Source organism: Odontesthes bonariensis, chromosome 16, assembly GCF_027942865.1.
Source record: "Odontesthes bonariensis isolate fOdoBon6 chromosome 16, fOdoBon6.hap1, whole genome shotgun sequence".
Taxonomy (NCBI): domain Eukaryota; kingdom Metazoa; phylum Chordata; class Actinopteri; order Atheriniformes; family Atherinopsidae; genus Odontesthes; species Odontesthes bonariensis.
The window spans coordinates 670954-696829 of record NC_134521.1 but is presented as its reverse complement, the minus strand read 5'-3'; the positions used below and the strand labels follow the sequence as shown (position 1 = coordinate 696829).

Sequence of the window (25876 nt, the reverse complement as noted above, 5' to 3'; positions counted from 1 at the left end):
CATCCATCCATCCATCCAACCAACCAACCAACCAACCAACCAACCAACCAACCATCCATCCATCCATCCATCCATCCATCCATCCATCCATCCAACCAACCAACAAACCAACCAACCATCCATCTATCCATCCAACTATCCATCCATCCATCCATCCATCCATCCATCCATCCATCCATCCATCCATCCATCCATCCAACCATCCATCCATCCATCCATCCATCCATCCATCCATCCATCCATCCAACCATCCATCCATCCATCCATCCATCCATCCAACCATCCATCCATCCATCCATCCATCCATCCATCCAAAAGGAATTAGGAACAATTGTGTTTAACCCTGAGCACTGCCTGACAGGGAGAAACCATCCATCTGTCAGACTTACTGTACTCCGTGTGATTCGAGCTATAATTAGCACACTTAATTAGCAGATGTCAGAGTGACTGACAGATTGGAGTCTGACCTGAAGCTCTGTTGTTTCATCTTAAAACCCATGAAAGAAAAGCTGCTTAAGATAATAAAGTGTTAGTAACTGGATTCTCCCTGAAGCTGTCTCCATCCACACACATCCATGCACAGTGTTCACGTGACACCATGAGTGTGTTCTCTGATCTAAACTCACTTTAATCTTTCTGGAGAGGAAACCCTTTCTGCATGAACTCATCAACCTTTTAAAAGCAGGATGTTGTCTTCAGCTGTCAGTTCTGCTGGAGACTGTTGGGCTGAGGAGGTTGTTGTGGTCCGAAAGAAACCAACTGAAGGTTTTATTGATGTTTTTATTCGTGGAACAAACGGTGTGAGGACAGCAGAGAGGATCTGACAAAGACTGAGAGAAACCATGAAGCTCCGACGCTGAGACCAATTAACCAGAGACGGGTGTGGAGAGGAAACCGAACCAGAACTGAGACTACATCAGATAAATGTAACACAAAAGCAACAAAAGGGCACATCAAGAACAGACTGATACAGAATAAACCCTAATTCAGACCCGGAACTCCAAAATACTGAGAGCACAAACAAGACAACAGAAAAAGTCCTAAATGACACAGAAAAACAACAAAATAAAACAGAATAAACACTAAATAAAACAGAATAAACACTAAATAAAATGGAATAAACAGAATAAACGTTTAATTTAAACAGAATAAACACTAAATAAACACTTAAAGGCGGGGTAGGGGATCTTTTTCTGGAGCATTTTTTTATATATTGCTTGAAATACTCTTCACACCCTCATTGCAACCAATTAATTAAAAGTTTTGACACAAATATGAAACGTTTTAGTGGCCTCTAGAACGTACAATCTAGGAAAAACACTATCCAATCATACTGAACGGACTGTTAATCATGATCTGATTCTGATGCGTCTATCAAACTGCAATCTGCTCCTCCCTCCCCCCCCCCCTGTGCGCGTACCCTGCTCCGTGAACGAATTACGCGTCCAGAAGCTTGGCAGGAAGCTAAACTAGAGCCAGCTTGGCTAGCACCTAGCATTATTAAACGTATAGTTAGCATAAACTAAATACTAAATACGGCAACGATCGATGCTTGCTGTCAGAACAGCGCTCGTGCACCTTCGTGCTCGTGCATGTTCATGTACTCTAGAGGCGTGCCTTCGGGGGGAAAGTGAAGAAAAGGGTTGGGACTTTTTACCTGTGTATTTTCAAAATGCAGCTTCGCTGGACTCAAAATCCAGGATCTCCTACCCTACCTTTAATAAAACAGAATAAACACTTAATAAAACAGAATAAACACTTAGTAAAACAGAATAAACACGTAATAAAACAGAACAAACAGAATAAACACTAAATAAAACAGAATAAACACTAAATAAAACAGAACAAACAGAATAAACACTAAATAAAACAGAATAAACACTAAATAAAACAGAACAAACACTAAATAAACACTAAATAAAACAGAATAAACACTTAATAAAACAGAATAAACACTAAATAAAACGGAATAAACACTAAATAAAAAGAATAAACACTTAATAAAACAGAACAAACTCTAAATAAACACTAAATAAAACAGAATAAACACTTAATAAAACAGCAGAAACACTAAATAAAACAGAATAAACACTTAATAAAACAGAATAAACACTAAATAAACACTTAATAAAAGAGAATAAACAGGTAGAAGTCGTTCTGATCCAGATGGAAGAATAAATGCAACAGAACTGCCGGTCGTTTCCAGCTCAGCGTCGTGATTATTCTTCTGTAATAACTGATAATCTGTTTCAATCACATTATTTTAGTAAAGTAAAATAATGTGATTGAAACAGATTATCAGAATATCTGCTCTACCATCTCTGCATCGTTTGTTTCACTCACCTGTCTGAGTCAGCAGGGTGGAGCTTATTAGGCCACGTGGGAGGAGCCTGGAGCTGTCACTCATGTTGGCCACGCCCAGAGTTCTCTTCGGGGGACGACCTGGTCGTGAGCTGAGAGACAAACGGAGTTAAAACCCAACTTTTAACTTTGTTTTACACAGACAAACAGAGACAAACAGAGTTACAACCAAATAAGTGGCCTTTCAGTGGTCTCAGGTCACGTTTAAACGCCGGATTAATGCTGGGTTTTAACTTTTAACTTTGTTTTACACAAAAGTCTGAAGTTTAAAGAACAACAAAGGCAGACATGAAACATCCTTTTAATCAGGAGTAAAACTTTGAGACTGATATCGGAACGGGAAACTTATTGATATGACAAAACATTAAATCAGTTGATATTAAATAACTGTATTTATGCAGATAAAAAAAGAAACCTCAGTCTTTATGAGACCGAACGGGGGCAGTTTGTTCTTGTAAATGAAGAATCTTCCTCACACACCAGAGTAAGTCATGGAGTTCCCCAGGGTTCTGTGCTTGGACCGATTCTTTTCACTTTATACATGCTTCCATTAGGTAACATTATTAGACAGCATGGCATAAATTTCCATTGCTATGCTGATGATACTCAGCTGTACTTATCTATAAAACCAGATGAACCCAATAGGTTGGTCAGACTACAAGCATGTCTTAAAGACATAAAGACCTGGATGACTCAGAACTGTCTGCTTCTAAATTCAGACAAACTGAAGTCGTTATCTTTGGACCTGAGCGTTTCAGGGAGAAATTGTCTAGCTATATAGTTACTCTAGATGGTATTTCCTTGGCTTCTAGTTCTACAGTGAGGAACCTTGGAGTTATTTTTGACCAGAACTTATCATTTGACTCGCATATAAAACAGGTTTCTAGGACTGCCTTCTTTCATCTTCGTAATATTGTTAAAATCAGGAACATCTTGTCTCAGAGTGATGCAGAAAAACTAATTCATGCATTTGTTACTTCAGGATTGTAGGCAGAGCCTTCAGTTATCAGGCCCCTCTCTGAGGAACCAGCTGCCAGTTTGGGAGGCAGAGCCTTCAGTTATCAGGCCCCTCTCTGTGGAACCAGCTGCCAGTTTGGGAGGCAGAGCCTTCAGTTATCAGGCCCCTCTCTGAGGAACCAGCTGCCAGTTTGGGAGGCAGAGCCTTCAGTTATCAGGCCCCTCTCTGTGGGACCAGCTGCCAGTTTGGGAGGCAGAGCCTTCAGTTATCAGGCCCCTCTCTATGGAACCAGCTGCCAGTTTGGGAGACAGAGCCTTCAGTTATCAGGCCCCTCTCTGAGGAACCAGCTGCCAGTTTGGGAAGCAGAGCCTTCGGTTATCAGGCCCCTCTCTGTGGAACCAGCTGCCAGTTTGGGAGGCAGAGCCTTCAGTTATCAGGCCCCTCTCTGTGGAACCAGCTGCCAGTTTGGGAGGCAGAGCCTTCAGTTATCAGGCCCCTCTCTGTGGAACCAGCTGCCAGTTTGGGAGGCAGAGCCTTCAGTTATCAGGCCCCTCTCTGTGGAACCAGCTGCCAGTTTGGGAGGCAGAGCCTTCAGTTATCAGGCCCCTCTCTGTGGAACCAGCTGCCAGTTTGGGAGGCAGAGCCTTCAGTTATCAGGCCCCTCTCTGTGGAACCAGCTGCCAGTTTGGGAGGCAGAGCCTTCAGTTATCAGGCCCCTCTCTGTGGAACCAGCTGCCAGTTTGGGAGGCAGAGCCTTCAGCTATCAGGCCCCTCTCTGTGGAACCAGCTGCCAGTTTGGGAGGCAGAGCCTTCAGCTATCAGGCCCCTCTCTGTGGAACCAGCTGCCAGTTTGTCCTGCCCCCCCCCCCCCCCCCGTAGCCACGCCCCTGTGTTACGCTGCTTGTTGTCCCCTCTTTCCTGTCCTCTCAGATGCTTCCTGGTTCTGGTTCTGATTAAGGTTTCTTCCTGTTCAAAGGGAGCTTTTTCTCTCCATTGACCTGAAACCTGAACCAGAGTCAGAACTGTGAGGGTCCGACACACAATGACTTCCCTCAGAGAGTCCTGGGGGTGCACACAGGTCAGCGTTTGACTGACAGATCCGAGTCAACCCGCCCACACAGTAAATTAAATTCTGTCTCTGTGTGTTGAGGTTTCAACACTTAATTAAACTGGGACAAAACGTCTTTTATGCAGCGCACACATGCACTGAGACCAGTTTAACCTGGTGAGACCAGTTCAGCTCTTACCTGAAAACCTGAGCAACAACAAAATGAAAGCAGAAAAAGTCAGATGTGCAGACAGTGTTTGGGTTCGGCTTGCTTTTAACCCAAAGTTTTATATCAGGACATCATGAACATCATCTGTCCCTGAGCGGCTGTGAAAGGGATGTGAGGACATGATCACAATAAAAACACACAGCCGTCAATCACAGATTATAACTTCATGCTCTGTGTGTGTGCTCGACCTTCATGATCACACACACACACACACACACACACACACACACACACACACACACACTCACACACACACACACACACACATCTATAAATCATGAAGACAATATGTTTCCGTCGACAGCAGCTGATTTACTGAGTGTGTTAGAGCTCTACATCTCTATCTATCTCTGTGAGGACGACCAGAGATAGCATGAAATACCACATACTGTAACACACTGTAACACACACACACACACACACACACTGTAACACACACTGTAACACACACACACTGTAAAACACGCTGTAACACACACACTGTAACACACACAGTAAAACACACACACACACACACAGTAACACACACACTGTAACACACACACAGTTAAACACACACACACTGTAACACACTGTAACACTCTGTAACACACACACTGTAACACACACTGTAACACACATTGTAACACACACACAGTAACAAACACTGTAACACACAATGTAACACACTTTAACACACACACTGTAACATACAATGTAACACACTGTAACACACAATGTAACACACTGTAACACACACTGTAACACAAAATGTAACACGCACACTGTAACACACACTGTAACACATTGTAACACACACACTGTAACACACACACACACACACACACTGTAACAACACTGTAACACACACTGTAACACAAACATACACTGTAACACACACACTGTAACACACACTGTAACACACACACTGTAACACTCCGTAACACACACTGTAACACACACACTGTAACACACACTGTAACAAACACACACTGTAACAAACACACACTGTAACACTCCGTAACACACACTGTAACACACACACTGTAACACACACAATCTGTAACACACACTGTAACACACACACTGTAACACTCCGTAACACACACTGTAACACAAACACACACTGTAACACACACTGTAACACACACACTGTAACACATACACTGTAACACACACTGTAACACACACACACACACTGTAACACACACACACACGGTAAAACACACACACACACACTGTAACACACACTGTAACACACACTGTAACACACACTGTAACACACTGTAACATACACACTGTAACACACACTGTAACATACACACTGTAACACACACACAGTAACACACTGTAACACACACTGTAACATACACACTGTAACACAGACACACTGTAACATACACACTGTAACACACACACTGTAACACACACACTGTAACACACACACTGTAACATACACTGTAACATACACACTGTAGCACACACTGTAGCACACTGTAACATACACTGTAACATACACACTGTAACACACACACTGTAACACACTGTAACATACACACTGTAGCACACACTGTAACACACTGTAACACACACTGTAAAACACACACTGTAACACACACACTGTAACACACACACACACTGTAACACACACACAGTAACACACATTCTGTAACACACACTGTAACACACACTGTAACACACACACACAGTAACACACATTCTGTAACACACACTGTAACACACACAAAAACACTGTAACACACACTGTAACACATTGTAACACACACACTGTAAGACACACACTGTAACACACACACAGTAACACACACTCTGTAACACACACTGTAACACACACACTGTAACACACTGTAACATACACACTGTAACACACTGTAACACACACTGTAAAACACACACTGTAACACACACACTGTAACACACACACACTGTAACACACACACACAGTAACACACATTCTGTAACACACACTGTAACACACACACACAGTAACACACATTCTGTAACACACACTGTAACACACACAAAAACACTGTAACACACACTGTAACACATTGTAAGACACACACTGTAAGACACACACTGTAACACACACACAGTAACACACACTCTGTAACACACACTGTAAAACACACACTGTAACACAGACACACTGTAACATACACACTGTAACATACACACTGTAACACACACACTGTAACACACACACTGTAACACACACACTGTAACATACACACTGTAGCACACTGTAACATACACTGTAACATACACACTGTAACACACACACTGTAACACACTGTAGCACACACTGTAACACACTGTAACACACACTGTAAAACACACACTGTAACACACACACTGTAACACACACACACAGTAACACACATTCTGTAACACACACTGTAACACACACTGTAACACACACACACAGTAACACACATTCTGTAACACACACTGTAACACACACAAAAACTATATATATTGTATGTATGTTGGGGGCTCGTCAGGTGTTTCCGGACGACAAAACAGTTTTTGACCGCTGTGCAGCAACATATTATGCTCCGTACGGATGTAATCATGAGACGTGGACCATGAGAGGCAAATAAACTGAGTTGTTTGTAAAAACGCAAAGGCAACAAGGTACTCATTCATCCGTGATGGTTTGGTCCAAGCGCGTCAATTAGGTTTTAACAAGCGAAACACCTCAGTGGCTTAAAGCATTGGCTTAGCTTCTACACACACTGTAACATACACACACTGTAACACACACACTGTAACATACACACACTGTAACATACACACACTGTAACACACACACTGTAACATACACACACTGTAACATACACACTGTAACACACACTGTAAAACACACTGTAACATACACACACTGTAACATACACTGTAACACACACACTGTAACACACACACACACACACACTGTAACATACACACACTGTAACACACACACTGTAACATACACACACTGTAACACACACTGTAAAACACACTGTAACATACACACACTGTAACACACACACTGTAACATACACACACTGTAACATACACACTGTAACACACACTGTAAAACACACTGTAACATACACTGTAACACACACACACTGTAACACACACACACACACACACTGTAACATACACTGTAACACACACACACTGTAACACACACACACACACACACTGTAACATACACACTGTAACACACACTATAAAACACACTGTAACATACACACACTGTAAAACACACTGTAACATACACACACTGTAACACACACACACACACTATAACATACACACTGTAACACACACTGTAACATACACACACTGTAACACACACTGTAAAACACACTGTAACATACACACACTGTAACATACACACACTGTAACATACACTGTAAAACACACTGTAACATACACACACTGTAAAACACACTGTAACATACACACACTGTAACACACACACACACTATAACATACACACTGTAACAGACACTGTAACATACACACACTGTAACACACACACAAACACACACACACACACACTGTAACATACACACACACTGTAACACACTGTGTCATCATCGTGTTACAAAGCAGATTAAAGCTGTTTTACACAAACGTCACATTAAAGCGGAGGTTCCCTCTCTTTCACTGCTGATTTCACACTTGTCACACACACACAAACACACACACACACACACACACACAGCTTCTCCTGTTTTACACTAATTAGTCTAATTTACATAATTCAATATTGAGAGCAAAACATTTTGATCCACGTTCAGCACCAACATGCGATTAAAGAACACACACCTGGAGGCAACACAAACACGTCGGCGTTCTCATGATTAAATTATGTGAGCACATTTGTTGTGGTCTTCAGATCGTCAGAAAGCAGTTTGATGGGTTTTCATCAGAGTGGTGAAGCGCAGTGCTCCAGTTCTCTGCCTCCAGCCTTCAATATTAGTGGATCATGAGTCTTAATCAGGGCTGAAAAGATGAACTGACAGGGTTAGAAGCTGATTTTGACATTAAAGGTGACATATTCTGCCCTTTTTCTGAGGTCTTGCTGAGATGTTTGAGACGGACTTTGGTCAGAAAACCTTTTGTTTGAAGCTCAGTGGCTCTCAATGAAAGAAAATATTTAACCAGAGAAGATGTTTTAGTTTAAATCTTTGATGAAGATTCAGAGGGTTAGGGTTTAGAGGTAGATGGGGCACAGGGGGTCTGACTGGAAACCAGTGTGGAGGACTGGGTTCCTCTTGAGTCCTGATGAAGAACCAGGGGGGATCAGACCCTCTGAGGAGACAGATGTGCCAGATGCTGAGCCCACTGAGCTGCTGTCCCTCTAACTAACTGATGATCTCTGGACTCTGAGAACAGATGAAACTAACAGAGATGAACACCAATTTTTGGCCACTCAGACACTGAAGAATCAGGATCTGACACACACACACACGTTCATGCACTCAAACCCTAACCAGGACCCCAGAAATCACAACCGGGTTTTGTTCCGACTGTGACCCAGAACCCTGCAGTGCGCTGCTTCCACCTCCTGTGGCCCGGTTCAGAAGCAGGACGGAGGCTCAGAACCAGCTTGGCTCGGCCCGAGCCGGGCCGGGCTGCTGTGCTAACTGACATCTTTAGTTTAACTTGTCTCACTAAGGAAAGAGAACAGCTGGAACAGCTGGAAGAATAAAGACTGTTTACAGGCAAAAAGCAGCTGAAATGAACTGATCAGTTCTCAGATGATCGACTCCTGCATATGAACCAGAGAAGCTAAGAACAGGTTTACGGGTTAAAGGGATTGTTTCACGCGACCCATTCCTCAGTGCTGATCAGTTTCCACGTGTGTTTGTGAATTATTGATCCGCTACAGATTTGAACATGAAGCTTAACTGATGTTTCTGCTGATTCCATCAAATCTTCTGCTATTTTTCAGTTTTTTATTGTTTTGTTTCATGTAGAAGGTTTTTTCTTTGTTTGAAATAATACTTTTGACTGCTCTGTTCCAGTCGGTGATCAATAACCTGATCTGTAATCAATAATCTGATCAATAACCTGATCTGTAATCAATAACCTGATCAATAACCTGATCTGTAACAATATTCTGATCTGTAACCTGACCTGTAATCAATAACCAGACCTGTAATCAATAATCTGATCTGTGATCAATAATCTGACCAATAACCTGATCTGTAATCAATAACCTGATCAATAACCTGATCTGTAACAATATTCTGATCTGTAACCTGACCTGTAATCAATAACCAGACCTGTAATCAATAATCTGATCTGTGATCAATAATCTGACCAATAACCTGACCTGTAATCAATAACCTGATCATTAACCTGACCTGTAATCAATAACCTGACCTGTAATCAATAATCTAATCAATAACCTGATCAATAACCTGACCCATAACCTGATCAATAACCTGATTTGTAACCAATAACCTGATCTGTAATCAATAACCTGATCAATAACCTGACCTGTAATCAATAATCTAATCAATAACCTGATCAATAACCTGACCCATAACCTGATCAATAACCTGATTTGTAACCAATAACCTGATCTGTAATCAATAACCTGATCAATAACCTGACCTGTAATCAATAATCTAATCAATAACCTGATCAATAACCTGACCCATAACCTGATCAATAACCTGATTTGTAACCAATAACCTGATCTGTAATCAATAACCTGATCAATAACCTGACCTGTAATCAATAATCTAATCAATAACCTGATCAATAACCCTACCCATAACCTGATCAATAACCTGATCCATAACCTGATCTGTAATCAATAACCTGACCAATAACCTGATCCATAACCTGATCTGTAATCAATAACCTGACCAATAACCTAACCCATAACCTGATCTGTAATCAATAACCTGATCAATAACCTGATCCATAACCTGATCTGTAATCAATAACCTGACCAATAACCTGATCCATAACCTGATCTGTAATCAATAACCTGACCAATAACCTGATCCATAACCTGATCTGTAATCAATAACCTGACCCATAACCTGATCAATAACCTGATCTGTAATCAATAACCTGACCCATAACCTGATCAATAACCTGATCTGTAATCAATAACCTGACCAATAACCTAACCCATAACCTGATCAATAACCTGATCCATAACCTGATCTGTAATCAATAACCTGACCAATAACCTGATCCATAACCTGATCTGTAATCAATAACCTGACCCATAACCTGATCAATAACCTGATCTGTAATCAATAACCTGACCCATAACCTGATCCATAACCTGATCTGTAATCAATAACCTGACCCATAACCTGATCAATAACCTGATCTGTAATCAATAACCTGACCAATAACCTGATCCATAACCTGATCTGTAATCAATAACCTGACCAATAACCTAACCCATAACCTGATCAATAACCTGACCCATAACCTGACCCATAACCTGATCAATAACCTGATCAATAACCTGACCAATAACCTGATCAATAACCTGATCAATAACCTGACCAATAACCTGATCCATAACCTGATCTGTAATCAATAACCTAACCCATAACCTGATCCATACCCGGCCCGGCTCACCTGGCGCTGGTGCAGTCCCGGTACAGCGTCTCGAAGTCGGCCCTGGTGATGAGCTTGCAGCGGTTGACTCCCGGCTGGATGGCTCCCAGCCCGCGCAGGACGCGCACCTGCTCCACGGTGCACACCACAGGGCAGATGGCCAGCCGCTTCAGCTTGGTGTACACGGTGTGCAGGCCGCCCACCAGGTGCCTCAGGAACAGCTGGAACACCTGCGGCAGGCAGATCAGCTCCGCGCCGTGAACCGCGAACGACGCAACCTTCACGCCGTGAACTTCCACCATCCGGCACTCCGCGTGCGGAGCCGCGCCGCCGCCCGCGCCGCCGCCCGCGGCGCCGCTCGTCCCGTTCACCCCGAGCGCAACTCTGCCGCTCAGGAAGGCTCCGGGGAGACACGGGGAGCCGGCCGGGTTAGGAGCGCTGTAAAGCGGGTCGGGGTGGAGGACGGGGTCGGTGGGTGGAGTGGAGGTCCGGGTGGAGGAGCCCGCCATGTCGGAGCAGAAAACGGAGAGGAAGAAGAAGATGAAGAGCGGCGGCTCACTTTGTTTCTTCTCTGTTGGCTCCGAGTTTTTCAGCTCCGCTCCGCTCACTCTGACTCTCTCTCTGTTCCAACAGCCAATCAGAAGCAGGGCAGCCAGACGGACAGGCCTCCCATTGGCTGAAGGAGACCGGCGGGGCGGGGCTGGATGCAGCTATCATCACCAGGTGGGTTATTCATTATGGATTAAATCCGTATTTTCAACATTTTTCATCAAACAAACAACAACAAATAAAAACTAATTATTTTTATCCTCCAGCAGTATAAACAGTGTGTGTTGGACACATTAATATCAGCTTGATTGGCCAGGTTTGAGTTAAAGCAAATAACATTTCTACCTTAAAATAACAGCTTGAAAAAAATTGTGCAGCTAGAATGAGTTTTAATATTACGATTGGCCTGTCTCCTATGCCCTTCGGGGGTCTGAGTTGGAATAACTGCGCTATGTAACTTTGCTGGAGCGGCCCGGGAGCTGAGCGGAAGTACTTCGACTTGCTTTCTGGCACACCTACCTCAGAAACCAATAGACCCCTCTCACGCTCCCAGGTACATTTGATTACTCTTACCTTCTCGGTCGTCATAGCTTGCACCTTCGGACTCCTCGTCAACAAACGTGAAACGTGAAAGCGAAAGGGTGTTGTATTTACAATATTACTGGGCATGTATTGTTGTAATGTTTTAAATACTTGAACGCAGTTTTTCTAGAGAAGATAATTGTTTTGTATATGTGATTATAGTCCATTGACTCTTTTGGGCTTTCACATGCGCGAGCGTACAACCAGCCGGTGAGTTACATGCTGTTTATAAAGTTGTTTTGGAACGTCCCCATGCCAGTAATGTGAGAACCATGCATATGGTTTTGATGGTAAGGCTTGTGACTTTATTGTCGGATGGTTTATAAAGTGGTGTGACGTTTCTGCAGTGTGCAAGTTGTTGTTTTACGTGGAAGGTTTAGAATTTGCCCCTTGGCCACCACGTATTTGGCTAGCATGACAGGCTGAGCGAACAGAGCGATCTCCACACAGGGAGCGCCGATTTGCACCAGTCTGTGTCCTACTGTCAGTATTTGACAACCTCTAGCAATGGGAATGCGCTTCAAATGCCCCGGAGTTCCCCTTTAAGGCCCCGCCCCCCTCTGTATGGAGCTGAACATCCTGTGAGAGCATTTATTTATTTACTCATTCATTTATTCATTGATTTACTCATATATTTATTTATTTACTCATTCGTTTATTTATTTACTCATTTATTTACCCATATATTTGTTTATTTATTTATTTATTCATCTACTCATATATTTATTTATGTATTTATTTACTCATTCGTTCATTTATTTACTCATATATTTATTTATTTATTTACTTACTCATTTATTTATTTATTTACTAATTTATTTATTTACTCATTCGTTTATTTATTTACTCATATATTTATTTATTTATTTATATACAATATATATATATATATATATATATATATATATATATATATATATATATATATATATATATATATATATATAATTTATTTATTTATATCTATATTTATTTATTTATTTGAATCATAAAGTGTCAGAAACATGAACCATAAAACCCGGAATCTGGTTAAAATAAACTTTAAATATGAACTTGTTTACATCCTGATTTACAGAACAAGGAAACAAACAAAAACAAAAAAACAGCCTCTGCTGGTCACGTGACTTCGTTCCACCGCTGGACAACATGGCTGCCGAGGACCTGCCGTCTGAATTTGACGTCGTCATTCTGGGCACAGGTACAACCTCGGCTTACTTCTGTCACCTGTAATGATCCGGTTCGTTAGTCCGAATGTATCCGCTCATCATGTCGGCCCAACACCAACCGGAACCTGGTTCAAACCGGTCCGAACCGGGGAACCAGCTGATGTTAGCCTGGGCGTTAGCCAGCGGCTAACGGGCAACGCTTTTCCACTGACAGCGGCTAGCGGCTAACGGGCAACGCTTTTCCACTGACAGCGGCTAGCGGCTAACGGGCAATGCATTTCCAATGACAGCAGCTAGCTGCTAACGGCCAGACTGGAACCGCGAAGAGAAGAAAAACAGTAGAACTTCCCCAGAAAACCCAAAGTGGTGTCAGTGTTTGTTCACATTAGCAGCAAAGCTAAAAGCAAAGCTAACATCAGCTCTACAATGCTAACTGTGGATGAATCAGCTGTGTGCGCGTGCTTAGGACAGAGGATTCAAATATCTGTTTATCTTTTGTTCCTCTAAGTGTTCCTGATCAGTAATCAATGCTGTCACAAACTGATCAATGAGCTGAGATACACTCCAATTCAAGCCAATTCATTTCATTAAATGACTGATTAGTCTAATTCAAATGGAGCCAATTAAAATGAGTCTGAGTGAACTTCAGGCAGGAGGAAGCCCGGAGAAAATGGAAGGAGAACAATTGTTAAAATTGGCTTTGTTCTTAGACATTATGAATGAAATGGTCTCTGTACTTTTCCACAATGACCTAAAATGATCCAGGAATGGGGAGACAAAACAATTAGAATCACACACACATTGTTTTGGGCTGATCCAGAGATGACGAAGCATGTTGAACCTACTCATGTCCAATCATACTCGGTCGAGTGTGAGTCCAACCTATGAGGCTATAAATGCAAATGAGACCCGGAAATGGAGGCTCAGTCTGACAGATTTCCTGCGGGAGCTCTGTTCCACTGAGCCCAGCGCTGAGATGCTTCACGTGTGACCACCAATAAACACTTTATTTAACTTGAGACTCCATTGAAAGAATCGATCTAACACAATTATAATATATATTATATTACTGGTGTGTTTATATAAATATGTGGGAAAGAGCTGGTGGAGGGGGCCCGGTTCTGATGCTGATGCGGGGCTGAGGGGCGGAGTACGCAGCAGGGTGGACGCGTTGCAAATGTTGGGTATGCATCATGAGGTTACTACTCATACTCAAACTACCCAAGATGCAACGTAACGTGACGGCGCCGATCGTCATTTCCTGTCAAAACGGCAGTTTCATGCTAGCTACAACGAGGGTAGGTTCACTTCCTGTTTTCAAAACAAAAGCACCAATTGTATGGTAATGGCTTTCCCTATGAGAAAAGGCAACGGGTATTTTATTTTGTGAAAATAACAGGAAGTGCGTTGCTCACTGCGGCTAGCTTTAGTAGCGCCGAATTCGTGGGAACAAAATGGTAAACAGCCGGTATTTTGTCAGGTTTTCAACACGTTGGGGATCTAAACGACTACTTTCTCACCTGAAAATGTTTCAAATGTTGCTAAAGTTTACAGAGTTTAGAGCTTAAGAGAAATCAGCTTCAGGCCGGCTGATTTCGGCTCGGGCAGGAGCGAAATGCATTGTGGGTAAATGCTCTGCATACTGTCTGATCGATGAGGATGCAGTATGTAGTATGCAGTATGCAGTATGCAGTATGCGGTATGTAGTAGGCGGTTTCAAACACAGCCCATGTTTCACATATCACTGATCATCTGGCAGCTGGTCCCACCTGTTCAGGTTCTCCGGTAAAGAACCTGAACAGGTGGGACCAGCCGCGGTCAGGAGGAAGTTCCCTGAAGAATAAAGTTCTGGGAGCTTTAGTAGAATGAGCCGATGACATCAGAGCCCAGCGGACCGGCCCTCGCCTTCCTCTTATTGATCGCCGGTTATTGATTGTGTGTTCAGGGCTTCAGGAGTCGGTAGTAGCAGCCGCCTGCTCCAGAGTTGGGCAGAGAGTACTCCACCTGGACCGGTGAGTACTCATCATTAGTATTGATCATCAATTGATCAGGTCAGGACTGAGTGGGATATCATTGATCAATCACAGCTGTGAACTGATCAATATCTGGTTATAGATTTAATTTATCTAGTGTTTCAGGTGTATGTTATGGATTAATCTTTCATATTGTTATGTATCAGTCTTTATTGATTATTTTATTGATCACCAAGGTGGTGTTTAATCAATTGATTAATTATCTGATTAAACCGATGAGCTTTATTGTGAAAGTTTTGGCCAGATGACAGCTTCCTGTCTGTTTTCAGGAGGAGTTATTATGCAGCGAACTGGGCCAGCTTCACCTTCAACGGGCTGCTCACCTGGATACAGCAGCAACAGGTTAGTTTACTGATCATCAGGTCATTGATCACACGCCTGCGTTTGCCCCACAGGGCAGTTACAGTTACCTGTGTGTCTATTTGTAGGAGGAGTCTCAGCCAGACGAGGCCCCCGATTGGTCCAGCCTGTTGGAGAAAGGGGAGGAGCTAATAGACCTGAACAATTCAGACTCCGCCTCCATCACCAACCTGCAGGTGTTCTGCTACGCCAGGTAAACTCCGCCCCTGATTAGTCTGTGTGCCTCTTGTTTGTTTACCTGTTTATCCGAATGTTTACCTGTTTATCCGAATGTTTACCTGTTTATCCGAATGTTTACCTGAATGTTTACCTGTTTATCCGAATGTTTACCTGTTTATCTGAATGTTTACCTGTTTATCCGAATGTTTACCTGTTTATCCGAATGTTTACCTGTTTATCTGAATGTTTACCTGTTTATCCGAATGTTTACCTGTTTATCCGAATGTTTACCTGTTTATCCGAATGTTTACCTGTTTATCCGAATGTTTACCTGAATGTTTACCTGTTTATCCGAATGTTTACCTGTTTATCTGAATGTTTACCTGTTTATCCGAATGTTTACCTGTTTATCCGAATGTTTACCTGTTTATCCGAATGTTTACCTGTTTATCCGAATGTTTACTGATCACATTATCAATATGTCTTCTCAGTGAGGAAGATGAGGCGGAGGAAGCTCATGGTGCTGATCCTCCAAACACCACAGAAGAAGAGAGGGCAGCTGATGAAGATGGCATTAAAGAGTCCTCAGAGACAGAATCTGCCGGTTAGAATCTGATAAATATGTGTTGTTTGATCACTGAAATGATCAGTAATGAGTTGTATTGAGGAGGATGAAGTCACGTTAACATGTTTGCTGCAGATTCGAAGGAGGGGGAAGCAAAAGCTGGAGAGGAAGAGGAACAGGTGAGGAAGAGCAGGTCCTTACAACATGACGTGTTAGCAGGTCTGAGATCAGACAGTAATCACTCCGTCCAATCACAGACTGCCCAGGTACAGGGGGAGGAGCCTGAGTCTGACAAGCCCCACCCCACAGTAGCTCCAAACCAATCAGAGCCGAGCAGGAAGAAGATCAGCTACGCTCAGCTGGTGAAGGAAGGACGCAGGTTCAACATCGATCTGGTCTCCAAGGTAACGGTGAAGGGTAACTTCCTGGTGTGTCATACTTATACGATGACATCATGATGACGTAACAGCCGGCTCCTCTTCCTCAGCTCATGTTCTCTCGCGGCTCATTGGTCGATCTGCTCATCAAATCAAACGTCAGTCGCTACGCAGAGTTCAAGAACGTCAGCAGGATACTCACCTGTCGCCATGGCAACGTGGAACAGGTGAGTACAGCAGGTCTGCCCCTCACCTGTCTGCCCCTCACCTGTCTGTCTCTCACCTGTCTGTCTCTCACCTGTCTGCCTCTCACCTGTCTGCCCCTCACCTGTCTGCCTCTCACCTGTCTGTCTCACCTGTCTGCCCCTCACCTGTCTGTCCCTCATCTGTCTGCCTCTCACCTGTCTGCCTCTCACCTGTCTGTCTCTCACCTGTCTGTCTCTCACCTGTCTGACTCTCACCTGTCTGCCCCTCACCTGTCTGTCTCTCACCTGTCTGTCTCTCACCTGTCTGTCTCTCACCTGTCTGCCTCTCACCTGTCTGTCTCTCACCTGTCTGCCCCTCACCTGTCTGTCTCTTACCTGTCTGCCTCTCACCTGTCTGCCCCTCACCTGTCTGTCTCTCACCTGTCTGCCCCTCACCTGTCTCTCACCTGTCTGTCTCTCACTTGTCTGCCTCTCACCTGTCTCTCACCTGTCTGTCTCTCACTTGTCTGCCTCTCACCTGTCTCTCACCTGTCTGCCCCTCACCTGTCTCTCACCTGTCTGTCTCTCACTTGTCTGCCTCTCACCTGTCTGTCTCTCACCTGTCTGCCTCTCACCTGTCTGCCTCTCACCTGTCTGCCCCTCACCTGTCTCTCACCTGTCTGTCTCTCACCTGTCTGCCTCTCACCTGTCTGCCTCTCACCTGTCTGCCCCTCACCTGTCTCTCACCTGTCTGTCTCTCACCTGTCTGCCTCTCACCTGTCTGTCTCTCACCTGTCTGCCTCTCACCTGTCTGCCTCTCACCTGTCTGTCTCTCACCTGTCTGTCTCTCACCTGTCTGCCTCTCACCTGTCTGTCTCTCACCTGTCTGCCCCTCACCTGTCTGTCTCTTACCTGTCTGCCTCTCACCTGTCTGCCCCTCACCTGTCTGTCTCTCACCTGTCTGCCCCTCACCTGTCTCTCACCTGTCTGTCTCTCACTTGTCTGCCTCTCACCTGTCTCTCACCTGTCTGTCTCTCACTTGTCTGCCTCTCACCTGTCTCTCACCTGTCTGCCCCTCACCTGTCTCTCACCTGTCTGTCTCTCACTTGTCTGCCTCTCACCTGTCTGTCTCTCACCTGTCTGCCTCTCACCTGTCTGCCTCTCACCTGTCTGCCTCTCACCTGTCTGCCTCTCACCTGTCTGCCTCTCACCTGTCTGCCCCTCACCTGTCTCTCACCTGTCTGTCTCTCACCTGTCTGCCTCTCACCTGTCTGTCTCTCACCTGTCTGTCTCTCACCTGTCTGCCCCTCACCTGTCTGCCCCTCACCTGTCTGCCCCTCACCTGTCTGCCTCTCACCTGTCTGCCTCTCACCTGTCTGCCCCTCACCTGTCTGCCCCTCACCTGTCTGCCCCTCACCTGTCTGCCTCTCACCTGTCTGCCCCTCACCTGTCTCTCACCTGTCTGTCTCTCACCTGTCTGCCTCTCACCTGTCTGTCTCTCACCTGTCTGCCTCTCACCTGTCTGCCCCTCACCTGTCTGCCCCTCACTTGCCCCTCACCTGTCTGCCTCTCACCTGTCTGCCTCTCACCTGTCTGCCTCTCACCTGTCTGTCTCTCACCTGTCTGCCTCTCACCTGCCCCTCACCTGTCTGCCCCTCACCTGTCTGCCTCTCACCTGTCTGCCTCTCACCTGTCTGCCTCTCACCTGTCTATCTCTCACCTGTCTGCCCCTCACCTGTCTGCCCCTCACCTGCCTGCCTCTCACCTGTCTGTCTCTCTCCTGTCTGCCTCTCACCTGTCTGTCTCTCACCTGTCTGCCCCTCACCTGTCTGCCCCTCACCTGCCCCTCACCTGTCTGCCCCTCACCTGTCTGCCCCTCACCTGTCTGCCCCTCACCTGCCCCTCACCTGTCTGCCCCTCATCTGTCTGCCTCTCACCTGTCTGCCCCTCACCTGTCTGTCTCTCTCCTGTCTGCCTCTCACCTGTCTGCCCCTCACCTGTCTGCCTCTCACCTGTCTGCCTCTCACCTGTCTGCCTCTCACCTGTCTGCCCCTCACCTGTCTGCCTCTCACCTGTCTGCCCCTCACCTGTCTGCCTCTCACCTGTCTGCCCCTCACCTGTCTGTCTCTCACCTGTCTGCCCCTCACCTGTCTGTCTCTCTCCTGTCTGACTCTCACCTGTCTGCCCCTCACCTGTCTGCCCCTCACCTGTCTGTCTCTCACCTGTCTGCCCCTCACCTGTCTGCCCCTCACCTGTCTGTCTCTCACCTGTCTGCCTCTCACCTGCCTCTCACCTGTCTGCCTCTCACCTGTCTGCCTCTCACCTGTCTGCCTCTCACCTGTCTGCCCCTCACCTGTCTGCCCCTCACTTGCCTCTCACCTGTCTGCCTCTCACCTGTCTGCCCCTCACCTGTCTGCCTCTCACCTGTCTGCCTCTCACCTGTCTGCCCCTCACCTGTCTGCCCCTCACCTGTCTGCCTCTCACCTGTCTGCCCCTCACCTGTCTGCCCCTCACCTGTCTGCCTCTCACCTGTCTGCCTCTCACCTGTCTGCCTCTCACCTGTCTGCCCCTCACCTGTCTGCCCCTCACCTGTCTGCCTCTCACCTGTCTGCCTCTCACCTGTCTGCCTCTCACCTGTCTGCCCCTCACCTGTCTGCCTCTCACCTGTCTGCCCCTCACCTGTCTGCCCCTCACCTGTCTGTCTCTCACCTGTCTGCCTCTCACCTGTCTGCCTCTCACCTGTCTGCCTCTCACCTGTCTGCCTCTCACCTGTCTGCCTCTCACCTGTCTCTCTCACCTGTCTGCCCCTCACCTGTCTGTCCCTCATCTGTCTGCCTCTCACCTGTCTGCCTCTCACCTGCCTCTCACCTGTCTGCCTCTCACCTGTCTGCCTCTCACCTGTCTGTCTCTCACCTGTCTGTCTCTCACCTGTCTGCCCCTCACCTGTCTGCCCCTCACCTGTCTGCCCCTCACCTGTCTGTCTCTCACCTGTCTGCCTCTCACCTGTCTGCCCCTCACCTGTCTGTCTCTCACCTGTCTGCCCCTCACCTGTCTGCCTCTCACCTGTCTGCCTCTCACCTGTCTGCCTCTCACCTGTCTGCCTCTCACCTGTCTGCCCCTCACCTGTCTGTCTCTCACCTGTCTGCCTCTCACCTGTCTGCCTCTCACCTGTCTGTCTCTCACCTGTCTGCCTCTCACCTGTCTGCCCCTCACCTGTCTGCCTCTCACCTGTCTGCCTCTCACCTGTCTGCCCCTCACCTGTCTGCCCCTCACCTGTCTGTCTCTCACTTGTCTGCCTCTCACCTGTCTGCCCCTCACCTGTCTGCCCCTCACCTGTCTGCCCCTCACCTGTCTGCCTCTCACCTGTCTGCCTCTCACCTGCCTCTCACCTGTCTGTCTCTCACTTGTCTGCCCCTCACCTGTCTGCCTCTCACCTGTCTGCCCCTCACCTGTCTGCCCCTCACCTGTCTGCCTCTCACCTGTCTGCCTCTCACCTGTCTGCCCCTCACCTGTCTGCCTCTCACCTGTCTGCCCCTCACCTGTCTGCCTCTCACCTGTCTACCTCTCACCTGTCTGCCCCTCACCTGTCTGCCCCTCACCTGTCTGCCTCTCACCTGTCTGCCCCTCACCTGTCTGTCTCTCACTTGTCTGCCCCTCACCTGTCTGCCCCTCACCTGTCTGCCCCTCACCTGTCTGCCCCTCACCTGTCTGCCTCTCACCTGTCTGTCTCTCACTTGTCTGCCCCTCACCTGTCTGCCCCTCACCTGTCTGCCCCTCACTTGTCTGCTTCTCACCTGTCTGCCCCTCACTTGTCTGCCCCTCACCTGTCTGCCTCTCACCTGTCTGCCCCTCACCTGTCTGCCTCTCACCTGTCTGCCCCTCACTTGTCTGCCTCTCACCTGTCTGCCTCTCACCTGTCTGCCTCTCACCTGTCTGCCCCTCACCTGTCTGCCCCTCACCTGTCTGCCTCTCACCTGTCTGCCTCTCACCTGTCTGCCTCTCACCTGTCTGTCTCTCACCTGTCTGCCCCTCACCTGTCTGCCTCTCACCTGTCTGCCTCTCACCTGCCTCTCACCTGTCTGCCTCTCACCTGTCTGCCCCTCACCTGTCTGCCCCTCACCTGTCTGCCTCTCACCTGTCTGCCTCTCACCTGTCTGCCCCTCACCTGTCTGCCCCTCACCTGTCTGCCTCTCACCTGTCTGCCCCTCACCTGCCTCTCACCTGTCTGCCTCTCACCTGTCTGCCTCTCACCTGTCTGCCCCTCACCTGTCTGCCCCTCACCTGTCTGCCTCTCACCTGTCTGCCCCTCACCTGTCTGTCTCTCACCTGTCTGCCTCTCACCTGTCTGCCTCTCACCTGCCTCTCACCTGTCTGCCTCTCACCTGTCTGCCCCTCACCTGTCTGCCTCTCACCTGTCTGCCCCTCACCTGTCTGCCTCTCACCTGTCTGCCCCTCACCTGTCTGCCCCTCACCTGTCTGTCTCTCACTTGTCTGCCTCTCACCTGTCTGCCCCTCACCTGTCTGCCCCTCACCTGTCTGCCCCTCACCTGTCTGCCTCTCACCTGTCTGCCCCTCACCTGTCTGCCTCTCACCTGTCTGCCTCTCACCTGCCTCTCACCTGTCTGTCTCTCACTTGTCTGCCCCTCACCTGTCTGCCTCTCACCTGTCTGCCTCTCACCTGTCTGCCTCTCACCTGTCTGCCTCTCACCTGCCTCTCACCTGTCTGCCTCTCACCTGTCTGCCCCTCACCTGTCTGCCTCTCACCTGTCTGCCCCTCACCTGTCTGCCTCTCACCTGTCTACCTCTCACCTGTCTGCCCCTCACCTGTCTGCCCCTCACCTGTCTGCCTCTCACCTGTCTGCCCCTCACCTGTCTGTCTCTCACTTGTCTGCCCCTCACCTGTCTGCCCCTCACCTGTCTGCCCCTCACCTGTCTGCCCCTCACCTGTCTGCCTCTCACCTGTCTGTCTCTCACTTGTCTGCCCCTCACCTGTCTGCCCCTCACCTGTCTGCCCCTCACCTGTCTGCTTCTCACTTGTCTGCCTCTCACCTGTCTGCCTCTCACCTGTCTGCTTCTCACCTGTCTGCCCCTCACCTGTCTGCCCCTCACCTGTCTGCCTCTCACCTGTCTGCCCCTCACCTGTCTGCCTCTCACCTGTCTACCTCTCACCTGTCTGCCCCTCACCTGTCTGTCTCTCACTTGTCTGCCCCTCACCTGTCTGCCCCTCACCTGTCTGCCCCTCACCTGTCTGCCCCTCACCTGTCTGCCTCTCACTTGTCTGTCTCTCACTTGTCTGCCCCTCACCTGTCTGCCCCTCACCTGTCTGCCTCTCACCTGTCTGCCTCTCACCTGCCTCTCACCTGTCTGCCCCTCACCTGTCTGCCTCTCACCTGTCTACCTCTCACCTGTCTGCCCCTCACCTGTCTGCCCCTCACCTGTCTGCCTCTCACCTGTCTGCCCCTCACCTGTCTGCCCCTCACCTGTCTGCTTCTCACCTGTCTGCCCCTCACTTGTCTGCCTCTCACCTGTCTGCCTCTCACCTGTCTGCCCCTCACCTGTCTGCCTCTTACTTGTCTGCCCCTCACCTGTCTGCCCCTCACCTGTCTGCTTCTCACCTGTCTGCCCCTCACTTGTCTGCCTCTCACCTGTCTGCCTCTCACCTGTCTGCCTCTCACCTGTCTGTCTCTTACTTGTCTGCCCCTCACCTGTCTGCCCCTCACCTGTCTGCTTCTCACCTGTCTGCCCCTCACTTGTCTGCCTCTCACCTGTCTGCCTCTGACCTGTCTGCCTCTCACCTGTCTGCCCCTCACCTGTCTGCCTCTCACCTGTCTGCCCCTCACCTGTCTTCCTCTCACCTGTCTGTCTCTCACCTGTCTGCCTCTCACCTGTCTGTCTCTCACCTGTCTGCCTCTCACCTGTCTGCCTCTCACCTGTCTGCCCCTCATCTGTCTGCCCCTCACCTGTCTGCCCCTCACCTGTCTGCCTCTCACCTGTCTGCCCCTCATCTGTCTGCCCCTCACCTGTCTGCCCCTCACCTGTCTGCCTCTCACCTGTCTGTCTCTCACCTGTCTTCCCCTCACCTGTCTGCCTCTCACTTGTCTGCCTCTCACTTGTCTGTCTCTCACCTGTCTGCCTCTCACCTGTCTGTCTCTCACCTGTCTGTCTCTCACCTGTCTGCCTCTCACCTGTCTGCCTCTCACCTGTCTGCCTCTCACCTGTCTGTCTCTCACTTGTCTGTCTCTCACCTGTCTGTCTCTCACCTGTCTGCCTCTCACCTGTCTGCCTCTCACCTGTCTGCCCCTCACCCTTCTGCCCCTCACTTGCCTCTCACCTGTCTGCCTCTCACCTGTCTGCCTCTCACCTGTCTGCCCCTCACCTGTCTGCCCCTCACCTGTCTGCCCCTCACCTGCCCCTCACCTGTCTGCCCCTCATCTGTCTGCCTCTCACCTGTCTGCCCCTCACCTGTCTGTCTCTCTCCTGTCTGCCTCTCACCTGTCTGCCCCTCACCTGTCTGCCTCTCACCTGTCTGCCTCTCACCTGTCTGCCTCTCACCTGTCTGCCCCTCACCTGTCTGCCTCTCACCTGTCTGCCCCTCACCTGTCTGCCTCTCACCTGTCTGCCCCTCACCTGTCTGTCTCTCACCTGTCTGCCCCTCACCTGTCTGTCTCTCTCCTGTCTGACTCTCACCTGTCTGCCCCTCACCTGTCTGCCCCTCACCTGTCTGTCTCTCACCTGTCTGCCTCTCACCTGTCTGCCCCTCACCTGTCTGCCCCTCACCTGTCTGCCCCTCACCTGTCTGCCCCTCACCTGTCTGTCTCTCACCTGTCTGCCTCTCACCTGCCTCTCACCTGTCTGCCTCTCACCTGTCTGCCTCTCACCTGTCTGCCTCTCACCTGTCTGCCTCTCACCTGTCTGCCCCTCACCTGTCTGCCCCTCACTTGCCTCTCACCTGTGTGCCTCTCACCTGTCTGCCCCTCACCTGTCTGCCCCTCACCTGTCTGCCTCTCACCTGTCTGCCTCTCACCTGTCTGCCCCTCACCTGTCTGCCCCTCACCTGTCTGCCTCTCACCTGTCTGCCCCTCACCTGTCTGCCCCTCACCTGTCTGCCTCTCACCTGTCTGCCTCTCACCTGTCTGTCTCTCACCTGTCTGCCTCTCACCTGTCTGCCTCTCACCTGTCTGCCTCTCACCTGTCTGCCCCTCACCTGTCTGCCCCTCACCTGTCTGCTCCTCACCTGTCTGTCTCTCACCTGTCTGCCTCTCACCTGTCTGCCTCTCACCTGCCTCTCACCTGTCTGTCTCTCACCTGTCTGCCTCTCACCTGTCTGCCTCTCACCTGTCTGCCTCTCACCTGTCTCTCTCACCTGTCTGCCCCTCACCTGTCTGTCCCTCATCTGTCTGCCTCTCACCTGTCTGCCTCTCACCTGTCTGCCTCTCACCTGTCTGTCTCTCACTTGTCTGCCCCTCACCTGTCTGCCCCTCACCTGTCTGCTTCTCACCTGTCTGCCCCTCACTTGTCTGCCTCTCACCTGTCTGCCTCTGACCTGTCTGCCTCTCACCTGTCTGCCCCTCACCTGTCTGCCTCTCACCTGTCTGCCCCTCACCTGTCTGCCTCTCACCTGTCTGTCTCTCACCTGTCTGCCTCTCACCTGTCTGTCTCTCACCTGTCTGCCTCTCACCTGTCTGCCTCTCACCTGTCTGCCCCTCATCTGTCTGCCCCTCACCTGTCTGCCCCTCACCTGTCTGCCTCTCACCTGTCTGCCCCTCATCTGTCTGCCCCTCACCTGTCTGCCTCTCACCTGTCTGTCTCTCACCTGTCTTCCCCTCACCTGTCTGCCTCTCACTTGTCTGCCTCTCACCTGTCTGTCTCTCACTTGTCTGTCTCTCACCTGTCTGCCTCTCACCTGTCTGTCTCTCACCTGTCTGTCTCTCACCTGTCTGCCTCTCACCTGTCTGCCTCTCACCTGTCTGCCTCTCACCTGTCTGCCTCTCACCTGTCTGCCCCTCACCCTTCTGCCCCTCACTTGCCCCTCACCTGTCTGCCTCTCACCTGTCTGCCCCTCACCTGTCTGCCCCTCACCTGTCTGCCCCTCACCTGTCTGCCCCTCACCTGTCTGCCTCTCACCTGTCTGCCCCTCACCTGTCTGCCTCTCACCTGTCTGCCCCTCATCTGTCTGCCCCTCACCTGTCTGCCTCTCACCTGTCTGTCTCTCACCTGTCTTCCCCTCACCTGTCTGCCTCTCACTTGTCTGCCTCTCACCTGTCTGTCTCTCACTTGTCTGTCTCTCACCTGTCTGCCTCTCACCTGTCTGCCCCTCACCTGTCTGCCTCTCACCTGTCTGCCTCTCACCTGTCTGCCCCTCACCTGTCTGCCTCTCACCTGTCTGCCTCTCACCTGTCTGCCCCTCACCTGTCTGCCTCTCACCTGTCTGCCCCTCACCTGTCTGCCTCTCACCTGTCTGCCCCTCACCTGTCTGCCCCTCACCTGTCTGCCCCTCACCTGTCTGCCTCTCACCTGTCTGCCTCTCACCTGTCTGCCTCTCACCTGTCTGCCTCTCACCTGTCTGTCCCTCACCTGTCTGCCCCTCACCTGTCTGCCCCTCACCTGTCTGCCCCTCACCTGTCTGCCTCTCACCTTTCTGCCTCTCACCTGTCTGCCTCTCACCTGTCTGCCCCTCACCTGTCTGCCCCTCACCTGTCTGCCTCTCACC

At 48.7% G+C, this 25876-nt stretch overlaps 3 protein-coding genes across 3 annotated transcripts in view; 1 reads left to right on the top strand and 2 right to left on the bottom strand.

Moving 5' to 3' along the window:
• Nucleotides 1–11699, bottom strand: part of LOC142401610 (dachshund homolog 2-like) — a 49660-nt gene extending 37961 nt beyond the window's left edge. The window contains exons 1-2 of the mRNA XM_075487076.1: nucleotides 11212–11699; nucleotides 2344–2453 (exon numbers count right to left, since the gene is read on the bottom strand). Coding sequence (XP_075343191.1) covers nucleotides 2344–2453; nucleotides 11212–11699 — 598 coding nt within the window. The remainder of the gene's footprint in view (nucleotides 1–2343; nucleotides 2454–11211) is intronic.
• Nucleotides 1–25876, bottom strand: part of LOC142401780 (uncharacterized) — a 337909-nt gene that overhangs the window by 277186 nt on the left and 34847 nt on the right. The gene's annotated exons all lie outside the window — the stretch shown is intronic.
• The window catches only part of chm (CHM Rab escort protein), a 29760-nt gene continuing 17306 nt past the window's right edge, over nucleotides 13423–25876 (top strand). The window contains exons 1-8 of the mRNA XM_075487240.1: nucleotides 13423–13519; nucleotides 15433–15499; nucleotides 15790–15862; nucleotides 15949–16073; nucleotides 16531–16643; nucleotides 16740–16783; nucleotides 16862–17008; nucleotides 17092–17208. Coding sequence (XP_075343355.1) covers nucleotides 13468–13519; nucleotides 15433–15499; nucleotides 15790–15862; nucleotides 15949–16073; nucleotides 16531–16643; nucleotides 16740–16783; nucleotides 16862–17008; nucleotides 17092–17208 — 738 coding nt within the window. The 5' untranslated portion in view covers nucleotides 13423–13467. The remainder of the gene's footprint in view (nucleotides 13520–15432; nucleotides 15500–15789; nucleotides 15863–15948; nucleotides 16074–16530; nucleotides 16644–16739; nucleotides 16784–16861; nucleotides 17009–17091; nucleotides 17209–25876) is intronic.